This window comes from Odontomachus brunneus, unplaced genomic scaffold (assembly GCF_010583005.1).
Source record: "Odontomachus brunneus isolate Ranch 3 - 2012 unplaced genomic scaffold, Obru_v1 Obru_scaffold_141, whole genome shotgun sequence".
Lineage (NCBI taxonomy): Eukaryota > Metazoa > Arthropoda > Insecta > Hymenoptera > Formicidae > Odontomachus > Odontomachus brunneus.
The window spans coordinates 161685-180503 of NW_022639591.1; the positions used below are offsets into that span (position 1 = coordinate 161685).

Here is an 18819-nt window from a genome sequence, read left to right on the forward strand (position 1 = left end):
TATATATATAAATATATTCTCTCTCTCTCTCTCTCTCTCTCTCTCTCTCTCTCTCTCTCTCTCTCTCTCTCTCTCATTAGAATATAAAAGAAATAAAATAAAATAAAAAGGAGCATGTTTGTGCATTGCATGTTTCGTATCGCAAATGTTTGTGTGATATTCTCTGATATTGCGACATTCACTTTGAATTTCATGCTAACATAATCGTGCGATCATTCGTATATACAAAGTATCTGACGATAACATATAAAACTCATATGTACTCATATGTAGATTAAGTCAAATTGAACAAAAAATTTCTTTACTATTTTAGACAACTAAATAAAATTTTGAGTTATTAATTCTAAATTATTAATTTTGAGTTACTATTAAAGAAAATTAATAAATGATCACGCGGGACATGGTGTGACAATGGATTAAATTTGTTTTATATGTTTGTATATTAGCTGGACAAAAAAGTTCTGTACCATTTCGCAAATATTCATGTAGTTTAGAGTTATTAATTAAAGAAGATTAGCGAAAAATTACGTACAAGATCGTCTGCTAATTTTCTTTAATCAATAACTAAAAAATCTACGTAATTATTTTTAAAATAGTAGAAAAACTTTTTGTTTGGTTTGACCTAATGTACAAGTACAAAACGCAAATCGTACTTATCATAACATTCTGCATCATATTCCGTGCAATCATTTGCCAATATCTTCTTTAATTAATAACTCAAGATTTTACGTGGTTGTTTACAAAATAGATGAATTTTTTATTCAGTTTCACTTAATTTACACATGTACGAGGACTTTATAAGCCATCGTCAGACACCCTATATATCATATCCACGATATTTCGATATTGAGAAGATCATGCGACCTCTTCTCTCATCTATTATTTGCAAGAAGAGATTTTTCCTCGAAACAATCCGCGCATTGTTCGCCTAGTTCTTGAGAAAGACCTTCGTAAATTTCGTGGAAAAATTTTCGTACGCTACTCGACGGTGATCCGGCCGCGAAATTTATCCGAGCAACTGATGACGGTGTCGCGTCTGATCGTCGCGATTAAGCGCGAGACGATGTCGGCAAATATTTGCCGAAGAAACGGCTGGCTGGCTAGCTCGCGAACTCGCGAGAGAATGCATTAAACTGTGATATCTGAGGACGCGCTTTATATTCCGGCGGCAATAATTGCCAGTTGCGTCGCGCGCGCGCGTCGTTATTATCGTGTGTAACTCGTGAACCTTGCTTACTGCCGCCTGATAACGGTGCAGCCCGCACTCTGAGCTTATCGCACGACCGGGATTAACCAGTGTTATAATTCGTTTCTCGCCGATGATTTCGTGCACCGATATTCCATGCACCTGCACGCGAAAAGCGCGTAAGTTACGTACTCGGGACAGAGATTCAGCTGGACAATTCTACCGCGCGCGATCATGCTAATTCGCTTAAACTCGAGATTATTATTTTTACGGAGCTTCAAGGAAAGGGGACGCGTGAAGATATGGCGTGAGATATAACAAAAGCTCCTGATAAATGGGATTGTATTATGCGCGGATTTATAAAAGAGTGTGGATATACGGAAGGAAATGTTTTTATACTTACAGGATAATCAAACTTAGTTATAAAATAGAGAGAAACAAGAAGAGGGAGGAAAGAGTGAGAATGAAAGTGACAGTGAAGGTGAGATTAAGAGTGAGAGTGAGAGTGAGAGTGAAGGTGAGAGTAAGAGTGACAGTGAGAGTGAGAGTGAATGAGAGTGAGTGATAAAAACAGAGAGAGAGAGAGAGAGAGAGAGAGAGAGAGAGAGAGAGATGTCTTCTATGGTATAAAAACCAGTTGTATAACATTAGCGATAACAGCAGAATTATTTTTGGCTCGTTAATGGAGCAGATGACGAAGTCATTTTCTGTCGGCGCGATAAACAACGTCTTTCATTAAAGTAGCGATTCTTGTTTCGGTAATTGATCGCTTGATTGGAATCAAAAGATAAATTACCAACACAATGACGATGATGTAGACGAGCACGAAGGTGAGGAATGAACTCGTGCGCGATTTCGATTAACGAAATAATTTTCTTTCCCGTGCTCGCCTGTGTACGATCATTTTGATACCAATTCCGTAGTGCTTTTCTTTCGTGCGCAGCATCCAAGACGAGCGAGTGCATTTTCTCAGCAAATACCGAAACCCAAGGGACCTCTCTCGCAAAATCGTCGCGCGGAAACTCTCGCCCAGGAAAAATAAAATAAAAAAGAGAAAACCGCGTGTTTGATTCCGCGCTATCGCTCGGTGTATCTGTTAAAAATACAACTCGAGAACATTAAAAAAACAGTAGCAGATATAAAGTCGTAAATCGGATCAGCTTAGATATGGTTAAGAAAGCTCAACTTGCAGTGCACCGCGATCGATTTTATCTCGACTTCCAGGCTTTGCTAAATACACGGGAAGAAAAAAGACGCAAGCGGATGTGCGATATTGACGATATAGTTGATATATATGGCGACGATAACGCGTCGTTATTGAAGTGATATCATTTATGACACAGTTCACCGTGCGTGCAAACTATAAGCAAGACGAACTGGCGTTCGACCTCAAAAAGGAAAAAAAGAAGAAGAAGAGAAAGAGGAATCGAAGATATCGCGGAATACCCGTTCATCGAGTAAAATTGAACGTGTCGTCATTCACGTAAACGTCGCTGAACATTGACGTTAATTTGCAACGACCTCAAACCACCACCGGAAAAATGACGTTGAAGAAAGAGGCAAAGAGATCCTCGAAAAAGATTGCTAAATCGGACCAGAAAGTGTCCAACTGTAATGACGAGAGCACGAGCGTGTATCAACAGGAAAGTTCCACGAAGGAATGCAAGCCAGCGAAACCGGAAGCAGGTGCGCGTAGCGCTGGATATTAATACGAATCGCTCTTCGCGAAATTTTTGATATGCGAGAAGTATCAGGAAGGTCGTCGGAATAATATTTGTCTCTGTCTTACGGCACGTCGAAACTGTCATAGAAGTAATTGCTTGCGTTTACAACAGTTGTGCTTGGGTTGTCGGCTCGAGACGACGTTGTCATCAAAGAGAGTTGTCAAATTGTTTCGGTAACATTTCATGAGTGGTATTAGAGATAACAGTTCGGAGTATTCTAAATTTTCCTCGACGCGAAGAGAATCGGGCAAATTAATAATGATAATCCTCGCGATAAACTGCCTTGATTGTGTTGTTAAATTATATCAGAGCGCGTTCGCTTTCTATTGACCATTTTAATTTCACTTTCAATTTAATACACGCAGAGAATTTTTCTCCAAGATATAAACAATAAAATATTAATCAATGAAATATTGTACTAGTCTTGCCTAACTAAGATATATTTATAATGTAAAAAAAATTTCAAGAAAGTATGGAAAAGGTATAAAATGTATAAATGTATATGGGCCGATTTTGATCTAAAATGTGTAACGTAAGTGATATATATAATATTATGTTTTTTCTATAATATGCAGTACCTGAATTTTTATATTGTTTTTAATTGACAAATTATATATAAAAATATAAAGATTGTGTTACGTATATACAGTTTATCATATTTCAATAGATAAGTTAGGGTTAATTATCTTAGAGTTTTATTGGGAAGAGGTGCGAGGGGAGAGGCGAAGTTCCTTCCCCGCGCATATACAGGGTCAGCCATTTTAATCGACGGATCCAAATTGCTCCTAAAATACGCCAGCTATAAAAAAATGGTTAAGACAAGAATTGTAGATGACAATGGGGGTCATTTTACCGTGCTAATAATTTTGACCTTCAGATCGATTTTCAAGGTCATTCGAAGGTCAAAGTCATTTTTTAAAATTAGAACCCCTATTTTTGACACCGGATTCGAAAAGAGCAGAAAATTTTACGTTAAAAATGATATTTAGATTTTTATTTTCGTCATGACATCGTCATTGCCGAACAAGATGTCCATTGCGAGCTCTTTGAGTTAATCTTCGTATTTTCGTGTTGTTTGGATGTCTCCTCTCTAGATAGCGTTCAGTATAAAGCCTTGACGCAGCATAGTAATTATTATGACATTCCCCTAAAATTAATATCATATCAACAATTTCATTAGGAGGATAGTCAGCCATATTTAAAAAAAAATTTTCAAGTTACCCTGCACTTAAAAAAGAAAAATTGTTAAAGGCAATACTTTAAAAGTGTTTGTTTTTACTTTTAAAATTTTATTTATTACGCCTTATTAATAATCATATCAAAGTGAGATTATTGCGCATTAATTTCGGAAATGGAATGACAACGTTTCGCAACTTTTCTTCTATTAGTATTTGTTAGTACCGCGAAACACTTATCATGCATAAAAATCTTTAAAATTAACATTAACAGCTTCTAAGTTGTTTTTAATCATTTTTTATTTGACCTTGTTGGACTTAGAAAAAAAAAATCTAAATATCATTTTTAACGTAAAATTTTCTGCTCTTTTCGAATTCGGTGTCAAAAATAGGGGTTGTAGTTTTAAAAAATGATTTGACCTTCAAATGACCTTGAAAATCGATCTGAAGGTCAAAATTATTAGCACGGTAAAATGACCCCCGTTGTCCTCTACAATTCTTGTCTTAACCATTTTTTTGTAGCTGGCGTATTTTAGGAACAATTTGGATCCGTCGATTAAAATGCCTCACCCTGTATGTGTACTTTATTTAATATATGTATGTCTATATAGCAATGGAGTAAAGTCCATTTATAACATGTACACTTTCAAAACTTTCAAGTCGAAATATCTCCGAAATTATATGCGCGACCCCTTCTATAGTTGTATAGAAAAAAGTGACTCAGAATTTTATTCTCTATAACATATTTCAAAAAGAAAAAAATCGTGGTGTAAAAAAATGAGGTGTTATTTCTTATGCAGTTTTACTTTTTCTATATATCATGCATTACTTTAATGCATATATAAAGAAAAATGTTCGGTTGACTTAACACTAGAATATACGGAAACGATAATCCGTTTTGAATCTACGAAAGAGTCATTTTGACTTCTTGCAATTTTAATACTTTAAAATTCTCTCTGTGCCTCATTATTCGTATTAATAATGGCTTCTGAATACGTTATAAACATAATTTGTGAAATATAGATATTTTATACGGGATGTCTGACAATTAATGACGCACAACTATTATATATAAGTAGAACTTATCAAAATAAATACAATATTTTTCTATCATTTCATAAACAATCATTTTATAAACAATAAAATTTTAAATTAAAGAAGACTGTTAATTAAAGAAGATTGATGAATGGTTACGCGAAAAAGCTACAAATCTTTTTTAATTAATATCTAAAAGTCATGGTCATTTGTGCAAAATGGTAGAGAACCTTTTTGTTCAGATTTACAATAATATGCAAAGACATACTACTAAACGTTGTTATCATGGCTTATCTGTCGTATCGCGCGTGATCAATCATTAGTCTTCTTTAATTAACAACTTAAAATTTTATATTATTGTTCATAAAATGGTAGAGAAATTTTGTATTTAATTTGGTAAGTTCTATTTGTACACAAATAGTATCATTAATTGTCAGATATAAAATCTCTATATTTTACAAATTATATTTATCTGTTATATTTTTTTGTAATTATCATAGATATACATACATGGTAGTATTATATGTTATACAATAGTTATTATCCGAGATAAAAATTTCACCTTGCTGACATTAGAAATAACGAGCAATCCAAGATGCCTTGAAAACACATGAGATTTTTATTTTCCTAGTGATTTCTTCTACATATAGTAAATTTGTATAAATTTTCAAATAAATATATCTAAAAATATATTTGTTGTTAAATATATCTGATTAAATGATCCGTTTATGCCATATATAAATTTTGAATTCAGTATAAGTATATCTCAGTCGCGCAATATAAATTTTGTTAATTATACTAATAATACCTTACAAATAATAGCACAAAGAATTCAAAAAGAATTCAAAAAGAATTCAGTCGTATATCACCAATTCTGAATTTATTATCAGATGCAAAAAGAATTCTTCAGAGCTCAGTTCAGTCAAAAGAATTATTTTTGCATTTAAAAAACTCAGAATTGGTGACATACGACTGAATTCTTTTTGAATTCTCTGTTCTATGAATTCTCTGAGATATTATGTTATTGAACAAGAATTTTCTGCGTGTATAAAACTCAAAGAATCTTTATTATTATGACATAAGGATACAGTCGAAATCTCCAACGAATGTTAATGAATTTTGATTATATATAAAGTGGTGCAAAATAATTTGTCCAGCATGATAATTATATAAGCAAAATGAAATATATTTAATTATCTCGGGCACTTAACTCATTCTATATTAAACTGATCTTACTTAGATTTTCCCTGAGATCATATTTATTTCCTCCCGAAATTTTTCTTCAATTGCTATTACTTTTACATGTTTAGGTGCCGGAAATAGAAGGTACTTAAGATATTTTCTGATATAAAATCCTATACACTTGTTTCTTTTTCATTGAAAAGTATGTAAAATTCATACATTATTTTTTATTTTAATATTTCGAAATTTTTCAAAATGGCTGCGTATTATAACAATCACCATTGTATATCATACATAAACTTGAAACACAGTAACACCTAAAATAACTTTAAAGTACATCTGAAAATAAGAGCCAAAAATTTTCTTAGAGTATTAAAATATGCAGGTAGCATTGCAAGAGCCATTCTGTTTATGCCTTTGTTCGTCTATAACTGCAAAATTAGTATCATATTTTTATAAGAAAAACTAAGACTTAAACTACTAAGACTTTTGCTACTTTATGTAAAGGTATAATTTTTGAAAACGGTTACAATGCTGACTACAAATTTTAACACTCTTTAAGAAACCATTTGACTTTTTTATTTTTCGCATTTTAAAGCTGATTTTGGGGTTATCGTTTTTCAGATCGACGTATGACACATACAATGAACTTTTGAAAATGAATTATAAAAGAAAACAAATTTAAAAAGTTTTATATTTTAGAGAAAAGAATCCTTGAAAATATCTAGATAGCACAAGATCTCCTGAGGACGTCCTAAACACGTCCTGAGGACGAACAAATGTCCTCAGGACTTTCTCAGGATATACTCTGGATGATCCCTGGACATCTGTGCTATTAGGATAATCTTTATTTTCGGTATCTAAAACATATGTTTCCCTAAAAAAAATCTTAAAAATATCTAAAAAAAGTTTTTATTTTTTCTTAAGTGTGTTTTTTAAATATTTTTAAGTTGTCTTTTAGAAGCTTCTACTACCTGAGTCATTATGTTAAATCTTTTAAAATATATGTATGACGTAGCAGCGGTCGTACAATTAACGTCACTCATTCATGAATGACGCTGCATTCAATGTGTTAAACGTACATTAGAGTCTATATAAAAGGATGTGTGTCTAAGTTGGAGAAAATCGACTGTTTCCTTGAACAATTACGTGTCGAAGAAACAAAGAAAAAAAGAATACTGAAACAAATAGTGTAAACTTTAACAGCACGCGTCGTCAAAACAGAGAGTCAGAAGCCACCACGGTCCTCTGACAGCAAGCAGTCTGTCAAGGAAAACTCCTCAAAGGACACGGACGCGAGCGGAAAGCTTGAACGGCGCGCTTCGCTCCGTCGGAAAGTCGGCGCGTTGTTAAGAGGGAGTACCAACTTACCAGCAGCGATAAACCGCACTCTGCAGCCGATCAAACGTAGCCTAAGCTTCAGCAAGGACCTCAATCGTACCCACGAGTCCTCGAAGCCCTACAGGACCAACAGCGTACAGTGGTACAACAGTCTCAGTTCGCTAGCTGAGGACGAACGCGTCGACGAGGTCGGCAATTACGAAAGGACGAGCGCTTTCGAAGAGGAGATCTTCGACGACAGGGTGCAGATCACTAGGACCCACAGCCTGGTGGAGAAATATCCCGTAAGGATTTTTTATTAATAGAAAAATATATAAATTATAATAATCTTAAGATACAAAAAACATCCAATCAAAACCGCGTAAAAAAGGAAAAGAATATAGAAATAATGATAAATATATATATATATATATATATATATATATATATATATATATATATATAAATAATACTACTGAGATTAATTCCATGAGGATAAATTCATTAGGTTTATCCTTAAGTTATTTTTTGAAAATATGACTGAGGAAATTTGGATTTTTTTGACGAACGATCGGAGCTTGTCCAAAATATGAGGAAGGATTAAGAGTTTCAGGAAATGAAGTATCCGAAAAGATCCCAGGGATTTTTTCACAAAATAAATAGAGATCCTGATGACTAATTTTTCAGTCAAACAGAATAGCCCATGGATATCACGCGCGCATGTGTGCGGCTAGGAGTGTTATGTTTTCAATGGATTTTTCCTTACACCCTCGTCATAATTCTCTCCCCTAATATTTGCTCGCGTCATTTCGTTTCTACGAATCAATCACGACCGACTTGACAATTTGCCGCGCTCAATACGCCAAGTATCAGACACACGAACGATTTCGTTAGATTCAAGTTTTATTTTGCATGGTATGCCGAATCGCATCGTAATTAATAGTTAAACAAAATTCTTGCTTTCCAAGGAATTTGCGAGAAAGAAAGAGATGCGTGTTATCTGTTGTTACAGTCAGCAGCATAAGAACGTATACGCTATTTTTTCTAGAATACAAAATCTTTGTCAAAGTTATGAATAGTCTTTAAATGTACTTTACATGCACTTAATGTACATTAAGACCCGATCCATACTATCGGTTTGCTCACGCTTCGCTCACGGTCTGCTCACAGTCCGATCTGCTTGAGTATTGACACTATCGAGTCGCCCACGATCCAATCCCAAATATTCAGTATAGTTCCTACCTTCCTGTCGTGAAGTTCGTTATAATTTTTTCCCGAAAAATGGCACTATTTTCTGATAAAAAATTAATCATAATTGCTATGGCACTGGACGATGAAGATAGAGAAAATAAAAAGTGTAAAACAAAAAGAAATATAAGAAAAAGATCTATGTAAGTTCATACCAGTTTGATCAATAGAAAAATTGAAGAAGAATATTTCACATGATATTCCCATTTTGTAGACGATGAAGATAAATTTGTTAAATACTTTCGAATGAATGCATTCGAAATAATATTGTCAAAAATTGAAAAATCGATCGGAAGCCTGTTCACACTATCGATACAGCTCTGGACAAATTCGGTCACGTTCCAGCAAAATATTCTTTCGAAGGAACATTGCTGGAACGAGAGGAGTGAGATCGGACCGGAACTGTGTTACCCATAGTATGGATACGTACCTTATAAACAATGGAAGAATATTTGATCGGATCGTGAGCGAAGAGTGAGTGGACCGTAAGCGAACCGATAGTGTAGATCGGGGTTAAATGCATTTATCTAGTATGGCAACCAGTCCCCTCTATTGTTGAGTATTCCTTGGCAGCATCGAAGCATGCTTTCAAGCGTGATTTTCTGCTAATATCCCATAAAGATTTCCATATTGTGCGAAGCTGATACGATAACTGGTTCAAAGTGAAAATTCGTTTTTCCCGAAATTTTATCTTTAAGGTTGTCCATATATTTTCAATGGGATTATCGTCGGGAGACCGTGAAAGGTTTCACGTTTCGATTCAGTACATATCCAACTTCTATTTTTCGAGTTGTTGTCTTGTTGGAGTATTTGTTGTTATCAAGACCGAACCATTTACGAAAAGAAAGTAATAATGTGTTTTCGTATATTCTTTTTCATCTTATGTCTGCATTCGAATTACTCGCAAATACATACAAAACTTCGAAATCTTGTTTACAAAAATATCCCCGTACATTCACTTTAATGAAATGTTTAATTGTATGGACAAGGACATTTCTACCAGTGAACTATGCATGTATCCTTGGAACTCATGCATAAAAAAGACGTCATCGGTAAAGATCACATTTGAAAAATCTTGGTTGATATAATCTTTTGCTTACTACACTCGTTTCTTGTACATAGTTTTTTATATATGATTTTCAGAAAAAATTTAAGCCTCTCTCTCTCTCTCATGCTTCGCCACTCGGAGTCAGAAATACTCAAATGACATTGAATTGTTGTTCTCAAGTTGATGTAAATATCTTCTTTAATTAACAACTTCTGAGCCCTAGGTTAATTATATACACGTAAAGTTTTTCTAAAAAATTGCAACAATTGTCTTCTCTTCTGATTTCGATGTAGATTATGTCCTCTTTTAGGAAAGTCGTCAACATTTAAAAAAAATTTTTTTGATATCATTGCAGCGCGTAAATTAAATTCCTTTTGTAAAAATGTCGTTATTTTTTTGAAAACAGCATGGATTTAGACGATCCACTGCGATAAATCTCATAAATGTCATATAATAATATATAATTTCATAACTTCTTCTGTCGACCTTGGGCATCAGATTGATGCAGTCTATACAGATTTTAGTAAAGCATTTTAGTAAAGCATTTGATTCAGTTGACCATTCAATCTTATTGAATAATTAACCGTATGGTCTTGGTATACGAGTCATTTTTCTGCACTGGCTTTATAGCTTTTTGTCTGACATCACTAAGATTGTAAAGATTGACTAGAGTCTTTCGTGACCTATTGACGTGCTATCTAATGTCTCGCAAAACTTTTACCGTGGTCCTTTATCGTTTACCTTAATGATTAATGATTTCTCAAATATTTAAACATACTGAGTTTTTATTATACATAGACAATTTGAAAATATTTCGCCGAATTGTTGGGCTTGACGATATCACTTATTATAGGATGGTTTATTGAAACTTGATGTCTGATGAAGAGAAAAATTGCTTACAACTAAATATTAATAAATGTCATATTGTTCATATTAGTCACAAGGTTAACCTACTTCTTCTGTAAATACTATTTTGATATTAAGGCTAATTAAGGCTGTTGGTATTAAATATTCGCGATTTCGAAGTACTATTTAACCAGGATTCTTTCAAGACTTATAATCTATTGCATCCTCTTTATATGTCGCTAAGATAAATATTTTGCACACACAAGAATGTAAATACGCTAAAATTATTATATTGCGCCTTAGTTCATAGATACTAAATTTCTCCATTACATAATCTCTTTATCATAAATATCGAATTGATAAGATCGATTTGATTGTACAACATAGATTTTTGCGTTTTGCTAGTTTTCGTCTGGGTATACTTATGCTGATAACATGTCACGAATATCGGCCGAGTTGAAAAAATTAAACATGCTATCATTGCAGCAGAGGAGAATGCTAAATAATCTTCATTTTATTTTTAATTTGTTTGCTGTGCATATTTTAAAATTATGGACTGTGCATATTTTAAAATTAAGATAACTGAGTGCTCCGCCTACATCTAAGAGATATTCTCCGATTTTCTATGTTGAATATCATCGAACTTTATACAGTATGAACTCTACTATAAACTATATTTCATTGCTAATCAACATTCAGTATTTGTTGATATCTTTAATAAAAATTTAACTGCTTTTAGGACTGTTATTTTGTGTGCGATCTCATGACTTTATTTTGTTATTATTTCTTATATGCTTTACTCTATTGTATTATTTATATGTATTGGCCTACTATTTTTCTAATTTGAAATATTCTGTACTTTCCTCTTCTTTTTGCCTGCGATATTGTTTTTATTTTATTTCATGTATATTAAGGAATGTTTTCCATGTATAAAGACTATTATTTTTTTTTTTTTTTTTGGTAAATATTCAGAAGACTGTCTCCAGAAGTGCTATTTCTGATGGGCTTGACCTTGATATATATTATCAAGGACATGGCCTTAAGTAATAATCAAAAGGTTTTATGCGTCACTCATTGTTCATTAAAAAGTTATTAACAAAAGAAGTTTGGAAAAGTACAGTTAAAATTATCTGCTATATATGTACTGCTTGATATAGTACGTGAATATATCTCGTGCGAGACGATATCATGTCTCTTGCTAAACACTAAAGGTATTTATTTAGTCTGTTTACAGTGAAGAGAGCAATTCCACGATATAGATTAAAAGATTTACGTTATAAATTTTATATAACAGAATTTTTGTTTAAACGATTACATAATTATCATGAATGTATTGAGATATTTTTTCGAATGATGGCAGACATGTATTCACTACATGATTATATTATGATAATGTGGCAATATTGAATATGATACAAATAATACGGAAACAGACCCAACAAACACAGATATATAACAGTTACATTGCCGTAATGAAACGGAATGTAACATGCAATGTAATATGTTTGCAGTAGGTTGTATAAATGTTCGTTGTAATTTCCTACTCACACGTGTTACAATTATATAACGTGAATATTACATGAATATAATATGAAAGTAACATGTGACTAAAACGTTATATAAACGTTATATAGTTATATGTTATTCGTTAGGGAATTAACACATATTTTTTGTTGAATTCCAATGATTTATTCATTAATATGGTTCAAATAAGTGATAATGTATGATTATTTTCTATAAAAAAAACTGACATTTCATATTTCGTGTTATTTCACTTATTCGTGAAAGTCGCGTGGTTTCGATCCTGTGTCAGGCAGTCACCCATTTTTACATCATGTTCAATGCTTATAACTTCAATCGTACGGGAACTAGTGATACCGATGCGCTGTAACGATACCTTGATAGATGATATTTACAATATACTCTTATATTGTTCAAAAAATGTCATGACATATTTGTTGGTAAATGTTTGACACGACGTAACAACAATCACAATCAATTAATATTGATACAATGTTGTATCAGTAATCAAATTTTAATCTACAACGTGCTCGCAAAAGAGAGAGAATATTCCTTCTTTCTTGTGAGAGAATATTCCTTCTTTCACCATATTTTGATAGAGTAAAGTTATGATTAAACTCTTTTTGTAAGAATTCTAGTTTTACAATATCATGATAACGATCCTTGCATATATTAAATATCATATTTTATATACGAAAAATACCTAAAATATAATTTCACATTATAAAAATATTGCATGTATAAAAATATTGCATGACTGAAATGTAATGCAAACATTAGACTTCTTAAATAACATGTTATATTAAAGTTACGTTGCTGTTATATTGTTGGTTTAACTTAACCAATAAATAATATAATAATATAAAAGTTTTATAACATAGTTATATCGCAGGAAATAAATAAAAGAATATATAAAGGAATATATAAAAGAAATTAAGTAACTTCAATATTAATAACGTATAACAGCAATTATATTACATGTTACTCCTGTGTTATATCACAGTTATGTTCTGTGTGTCCTGGGGAAGAAATATAATTTCCTCCTTGTTATACATTTTCAATAAATAATAATAAACAATTAAACTATTCACACTATTATCCCATAATATATTTAAACATATACATATTAATACACAATATATATTTGAATAATGATTTTTTTTCAATAACATGTGTTATCAAGGATACCCAGCAAACACAAAACATAACTGTGATATAACACAGGAGTAACATGTAATATAATTGCTGTTATACGTTATTAATATTGAAATTACTTAATTTCTTTTATAACTACGATATAACCATGTTATAAAACTATTATGTTATTTACTGGTTAAGTTACACCAACAACATTACAGCAATATAACATGTTATATAAGAAGTCTAATGTTTACATTACCTTTTAGTTGTGCAATATTTTTATACACAAATATGAAATTATATTTTAGGTATTTCTCGTATATAAAATATGATATTTCAATGTATGCAAGAATTGTTATTACGATATTGTAAAACTATAATTCTTACAAAAAGAGTTTAATCATAACTTTACTTTATCAAAATATTGTGAGAGAGAAAGAAGGAATATTCTCTCTCTTTTGTGAGCACGTTTGTAGTATATTGTGTAGGTTAAAATGTGATTAGATATAACATTATATCAATATTAATCGCATTGTGATTGTTGTTACGTCGTGTCAAACATTTACCAATAAATTTACCAATAACATTTTTTGAACAATATAAGAGTATATTGTAAATATCATCTACCAAGATATTGTTACAACGCATCGGTATCACCAGTTCTTATATGATCGTTGAAGTTAAGCAACATGATGTAAAAATGGGGGGTGCCGCCTGACACAGGATCAAAACCACGCGAGTTTCACGAATAAGTGAAATGACATGAAATATGAAATGCCAGTTTTTATTATTTAGACAAAATAATCATATATTATCACTTACCTGAACCATACCCAGTAAGCAAATTGAGCGCAGACTGCGCGCAGATTGACAGCAAATTTGATCAAAAACCCACAGCAAAACTATAGCCATCTATGTCTATATTAGGCTACGGTTTTGGCGACAGATCTTGCTGTCGGGCAATTGGTGCCAAATTTGCAGCAAAAACCGCGCAAAGCTTGCAGCGCAGCAAGATCTGCGCAGTTTCTGCCGTCAAATCGCTACAAGCTCTGCGCGGTTTTTGCTGCAAATCTACAGCAATTATCCGACAACAAGTTCTGCCGTATATCTGGCGGCAATTTGGCAACAAAATTTGATATAACAGATCCTGCATCAAATTTGTTATCTATTTGCCATCAAAAGTTGATAGCAAGTTCTGCTCGAAATCTGTTCGCGCAGATTTGCCTATCTGGGATATTAATGAATAAATCTTTGAAATTTAACAAAAAGTATGTGTTTGCTGGGACATTATTTAGTTATTTTGCAGTTATATAACATTAATTGATGTTCCTATATAATCATAATATAACATGATATATTACATGTTACATCTATGAATGGGAAATAATAACATAACAGTAACATGTCAATAACTTTCATGCAATATCTGTTATAATCATTTCTAATGCAGTTATATAACATTGATATAACTGTATTTGCTGGGATATGTCTCTGAGTAAAAAATTTAAATGGTTTTAGATGTCGCTTATTGTTTATTGAAAAAATATTAATAAAAGAAATGTTATAATTGAAACGTACTTTTTATACACAGTGTACATTGAAATATGGTAAACAGTACTCTAAAAAAACTAACTCTAATCTAATATATCTAATGAAATATTGTAAACCGTACAAGATGCGTTAGTTTAGGATTAGTTTTTTGCGGACCTCTTCCCTTGCACATATACGTGTATTGCTTACCATATTTCCATATACCCTGTGTGCCAAAATTACGTCCTATTTATAAAAAAATGTTTAATAACTTTTTAACAAACCATCAGCGACGTATAAAACCTTTTGATTATTACTTAAGGCCATGTTCTTGATAACATATGTCAAGGTCAAGCCCATTGAAAGCCCACCAATTTTCTGAATATTTACCCTTCTTCATAAAGCGATTATAAATAATAATTTGAGGCCTTTTGGATGTAAACATAAAAATACTGCCTTGAATTGGCTAGCATATGCAGCATTGATTTTATTTGCATACGATTATCGTGTAAGCATTAACGAAACCGAGATTTAGTTTAAGATTTAGATTCTAACTTAATATATTACCAATCTTGTTGCACGAAAATATTACATGCTAAATACCAATCGTTGAAATTATTGCATACATACTTTTGTACCATTGACTGTAGATCTCATTAAACTGCTTTGGAAAAATTAATGAAATTCTATTGGCGCCTCCTTCGTTTATTGGTCTTTATTAGTACCCTTGTATTAGTAGGCACTCGTCGCGAGTTTTTTCCTGCCTTACCACCGGAAACTTCACTCAATTTACTCTTTTACGAGGTCGCGACTTATCGCATCCCCGGGAACCGGCACGCCTGCAGAAGCTCGACGGAATTTTCGTCTAATCTTTGAATTGGATTTTTCCCTTCTCCGATAAATTCCAGAGATTACGTCGACAGCTGTCTCTCTTCCTTTCCTCGCTCCACTCTTCCTTCCCTTTCTCGCTCGGAATTCTTTCCCAACAAGTTTCCATTTCGGGAACTCGTGGCGAATTTCCATAATGCGCGCACGCGAACGAATAAAAGTTGTCGATTTACACCGCGATTAAAACGTTGAAGGTGAATCAACAAACTAACGAGAGATCCTTGAAGAATTTTCGAAATTTTCCTGCGAAAATAAGATGTCCTTGACTTTTAAAATAAACATAAAATTGATAACGTGTTGTGTAAAAATAATATATTTAGAATATACTTACAATATATTTAGAAGATACTGGTATCTGACGAAATAAGAGCTAAACTGTAATATATACATGATATAAAAGTTAACCGAATTAACAATGCGTGGCAGAAACTCCAATAATCTTTAACGAAAATCCTTTTGTTAGAAAATCTAACAAAACCTATAAAAAATCGCGTAAAAAACAATCTAATAAAGCATTCAGAAGAAACCATATACAAAACCCAACAAAAACCATTCATTAAAAATCTAAGAAGGTTGTACAAAACAACTTAAAAAGACATTATTATTAAAAAAGATATATAGAAAATAAAACATTAAAAGTGACATGATATCAACAAAATGATGACCAGCTAAATATATGATTCATTATTATCATGTAACTATAGATTATAACTAATAATATAAGAAACTAATACATAAAAGTCAAACTCATATATAATATAACGAAAAACTTTTTTTAAAATTAAACAATATTCGTTTATTAAACGTTTTTATATATAAAAATCATGCATTTATTACACAATAAACTCTTTGATTAAAACATATTTATATAGAATTAAAAAAAAACTGCTGATATACTAGTTGCTTCTTTATTATTATCAAATTATAACAGACGATAACTGATAATATTCCTTTTATAACTGCAGTAAATTTTATCACTATAAAAATTATATATTTTTTATAGTGATAAAATTTTTATATCTATGTTATGCATATGATGTGTATTAAACTCGCTAGCATCTTGCTGATTATTTTGAAGATATTGGTTTTCTGCTAATCTACGTATTGAAGATGTATCCAGAATTTCACTATTTGAAATATATAATAGTCAATTAATTTTCTTATATATACCATTTGTACACTCGAACACGTGGATGCTGTACTATTAACTAGATCGATATTCACTAAAAATTTCTAAACAGCCGCACTTGTCTCTAGCTATACGTAAAGTGAATGTCCCAATTTGTGATCATCGCACCCATTTTCCTTAATACGAGCCAATATTTATTTTAAACATGTGTTTCGGTATACTAAATTTTACATATTATCAGTTAGAAGCTTCGAATAAAATTAAAAGCCGTAATAAGAATGCTAAAATATCAGAATTACAAGCGTATCACTTACAGCGATAGTTCGAAGAGTCCGATGTCGACATTTTAGAAGTTGACAGTCTATATCAGATGTTTGTGTTTTAATGAATTTATGTGGTTATTCTCTAACCTAAGGCGACTGAAATTGTCCTGTCAAATTGAGAAAATATGAAAGAATATTTTGTAAGCAAAAAAAGTATCAAGGTATGTATAAGGTAAGGTTTCATAGTTAATTCATATATGTCACTAATCGGTATTAGACAATTGAAAATTGCGTTCCTATTACTGACCACCGAAATAAATATGATATACAATTATATAAGCGTCCCTATTTCTAAAGAGAATATATATTCTGTAAGTCTTATTCATATAAAATTAATAAATAATATCAGCATCACATACACACACATAATTTAAAATACTAAACTTAAAAATTAAAGTTAAAGTTGAAATTTATTACAGATACTGAAAAATAAATAAATCTTGAATAATGTGTATATGATAAATAAATAAATTTATTATGTTAAATTTATTGGGAGTGTGCATTAATTTTAAAGGATTTTCAAGAAATGGCGTAATTAGTACTATATCGCAATATAGTACTAGTTACGCCATATTATTGCTACCTTCATGTCAAAGCACCATCATGTGGCTTTAATTTTCAGTATGTCATTTTGCTGAAGTATAAACAACATTGTTTTTTTGAGCATTGAATATGTCGAATTTTGTGCTAACAAAACGCAATTTGCGGGAAGCTTTGCTTTTTTGCTTCCATTTGAAGAAAAGTGCTGCTGGAAGTCAACGAATGCTGTCGAAAACTTATGGTAATTATACTCCATCGATTTCATGTGTATGTACTGGTTTCGACGCTATAAAAAAGGTGATTTTGACACGGAAGATAAGGAACGTCCAAGCCAGCCGAAAAAGTTTGAAGATGAGGAAGTGGAAGCTTTACTCGATCAAGACCTGAATTAAACGCAAGAAGAACTTGCAGAATCATTAAATGTTGATCGATCAACGATTTCCAGACGTTTGAAGGTCATTGGAATGATTCAAAAGCAAGGAAATTGAGTGCCGTACGAGTTGAAGCCGAGAGATGTCGAAAGGCACAAAATGACTTGTGAATTGTTGCTTCAAAGACAGAAGAAAAAGTTTTTTGCATCGTATCGTGATGCAAAATGGATGGGTGATGAAAAATGGATACGCTACGATAATCCGAAGCGCAAAAAATCATGATGCAGACCAGGCGAACCATCAACATCGACGGCAAAGTCGAATATTCATGGCCAAGCTCATGCTCTGTATTTGGTGGGATCAGCTGGGTGTAGTGTATTATGAGCTGCTCCAACCCAACGAAACCATCTGGGGAATGCTACCAACAACAATTGATACAATTGAACCAAGCATTGAATCAAAAACGGCCAGATTACGCGAAAAGACACGACAAAGTGATTTTCCAGCACGACAACGCTCGGCCACATGTTGCGAAACCGATCAAGGAAACGTTAGAAGCGCTTAACTGGGATGTCCTACCACACCCGCCGTATTCTTCAGATATTGCTCCTTC

At 32.4% G+C, this 18819-nt stretch overlaps 1 protein-coding gene across 24 annotated transcripts in view; it reads left to right on the forward strand.

Moving 5' to 3' along the window:
• The window catches only part of LOC116850282 (pleckstrin homology domain-containing family G member 5), a 734731-nt gene that overhangs the window by 17201 nt on the left and 698711 nt on the right, over window positions 1–18819 (forward strand). For 6 of the 24 annotated variants that reach the window (XM_032828362.1, XM_032828368.1, XM_032828364.1 and 3 more), the window contains exons 2-3: window positions 2411–2872; window positions 7509–7927. In XM_032828362.1, the coding sequence (XP_032684253.1) occupies window positions 2728–2872; window positions 7509–7927 (564 nt within the window). In that variant the 5' untranslated portion in view covers window positions 2411–2727. Of the gene's footprint in view, window positions 1–62; window positions 2873–7508; window positions 7928–18819 lie in introns of those variants that run through there. The other 18 variants (XM_032828366.1, XM_032828370.1, XM_032828369.1 and 15 more) reach the window with 12 other exon arrangements.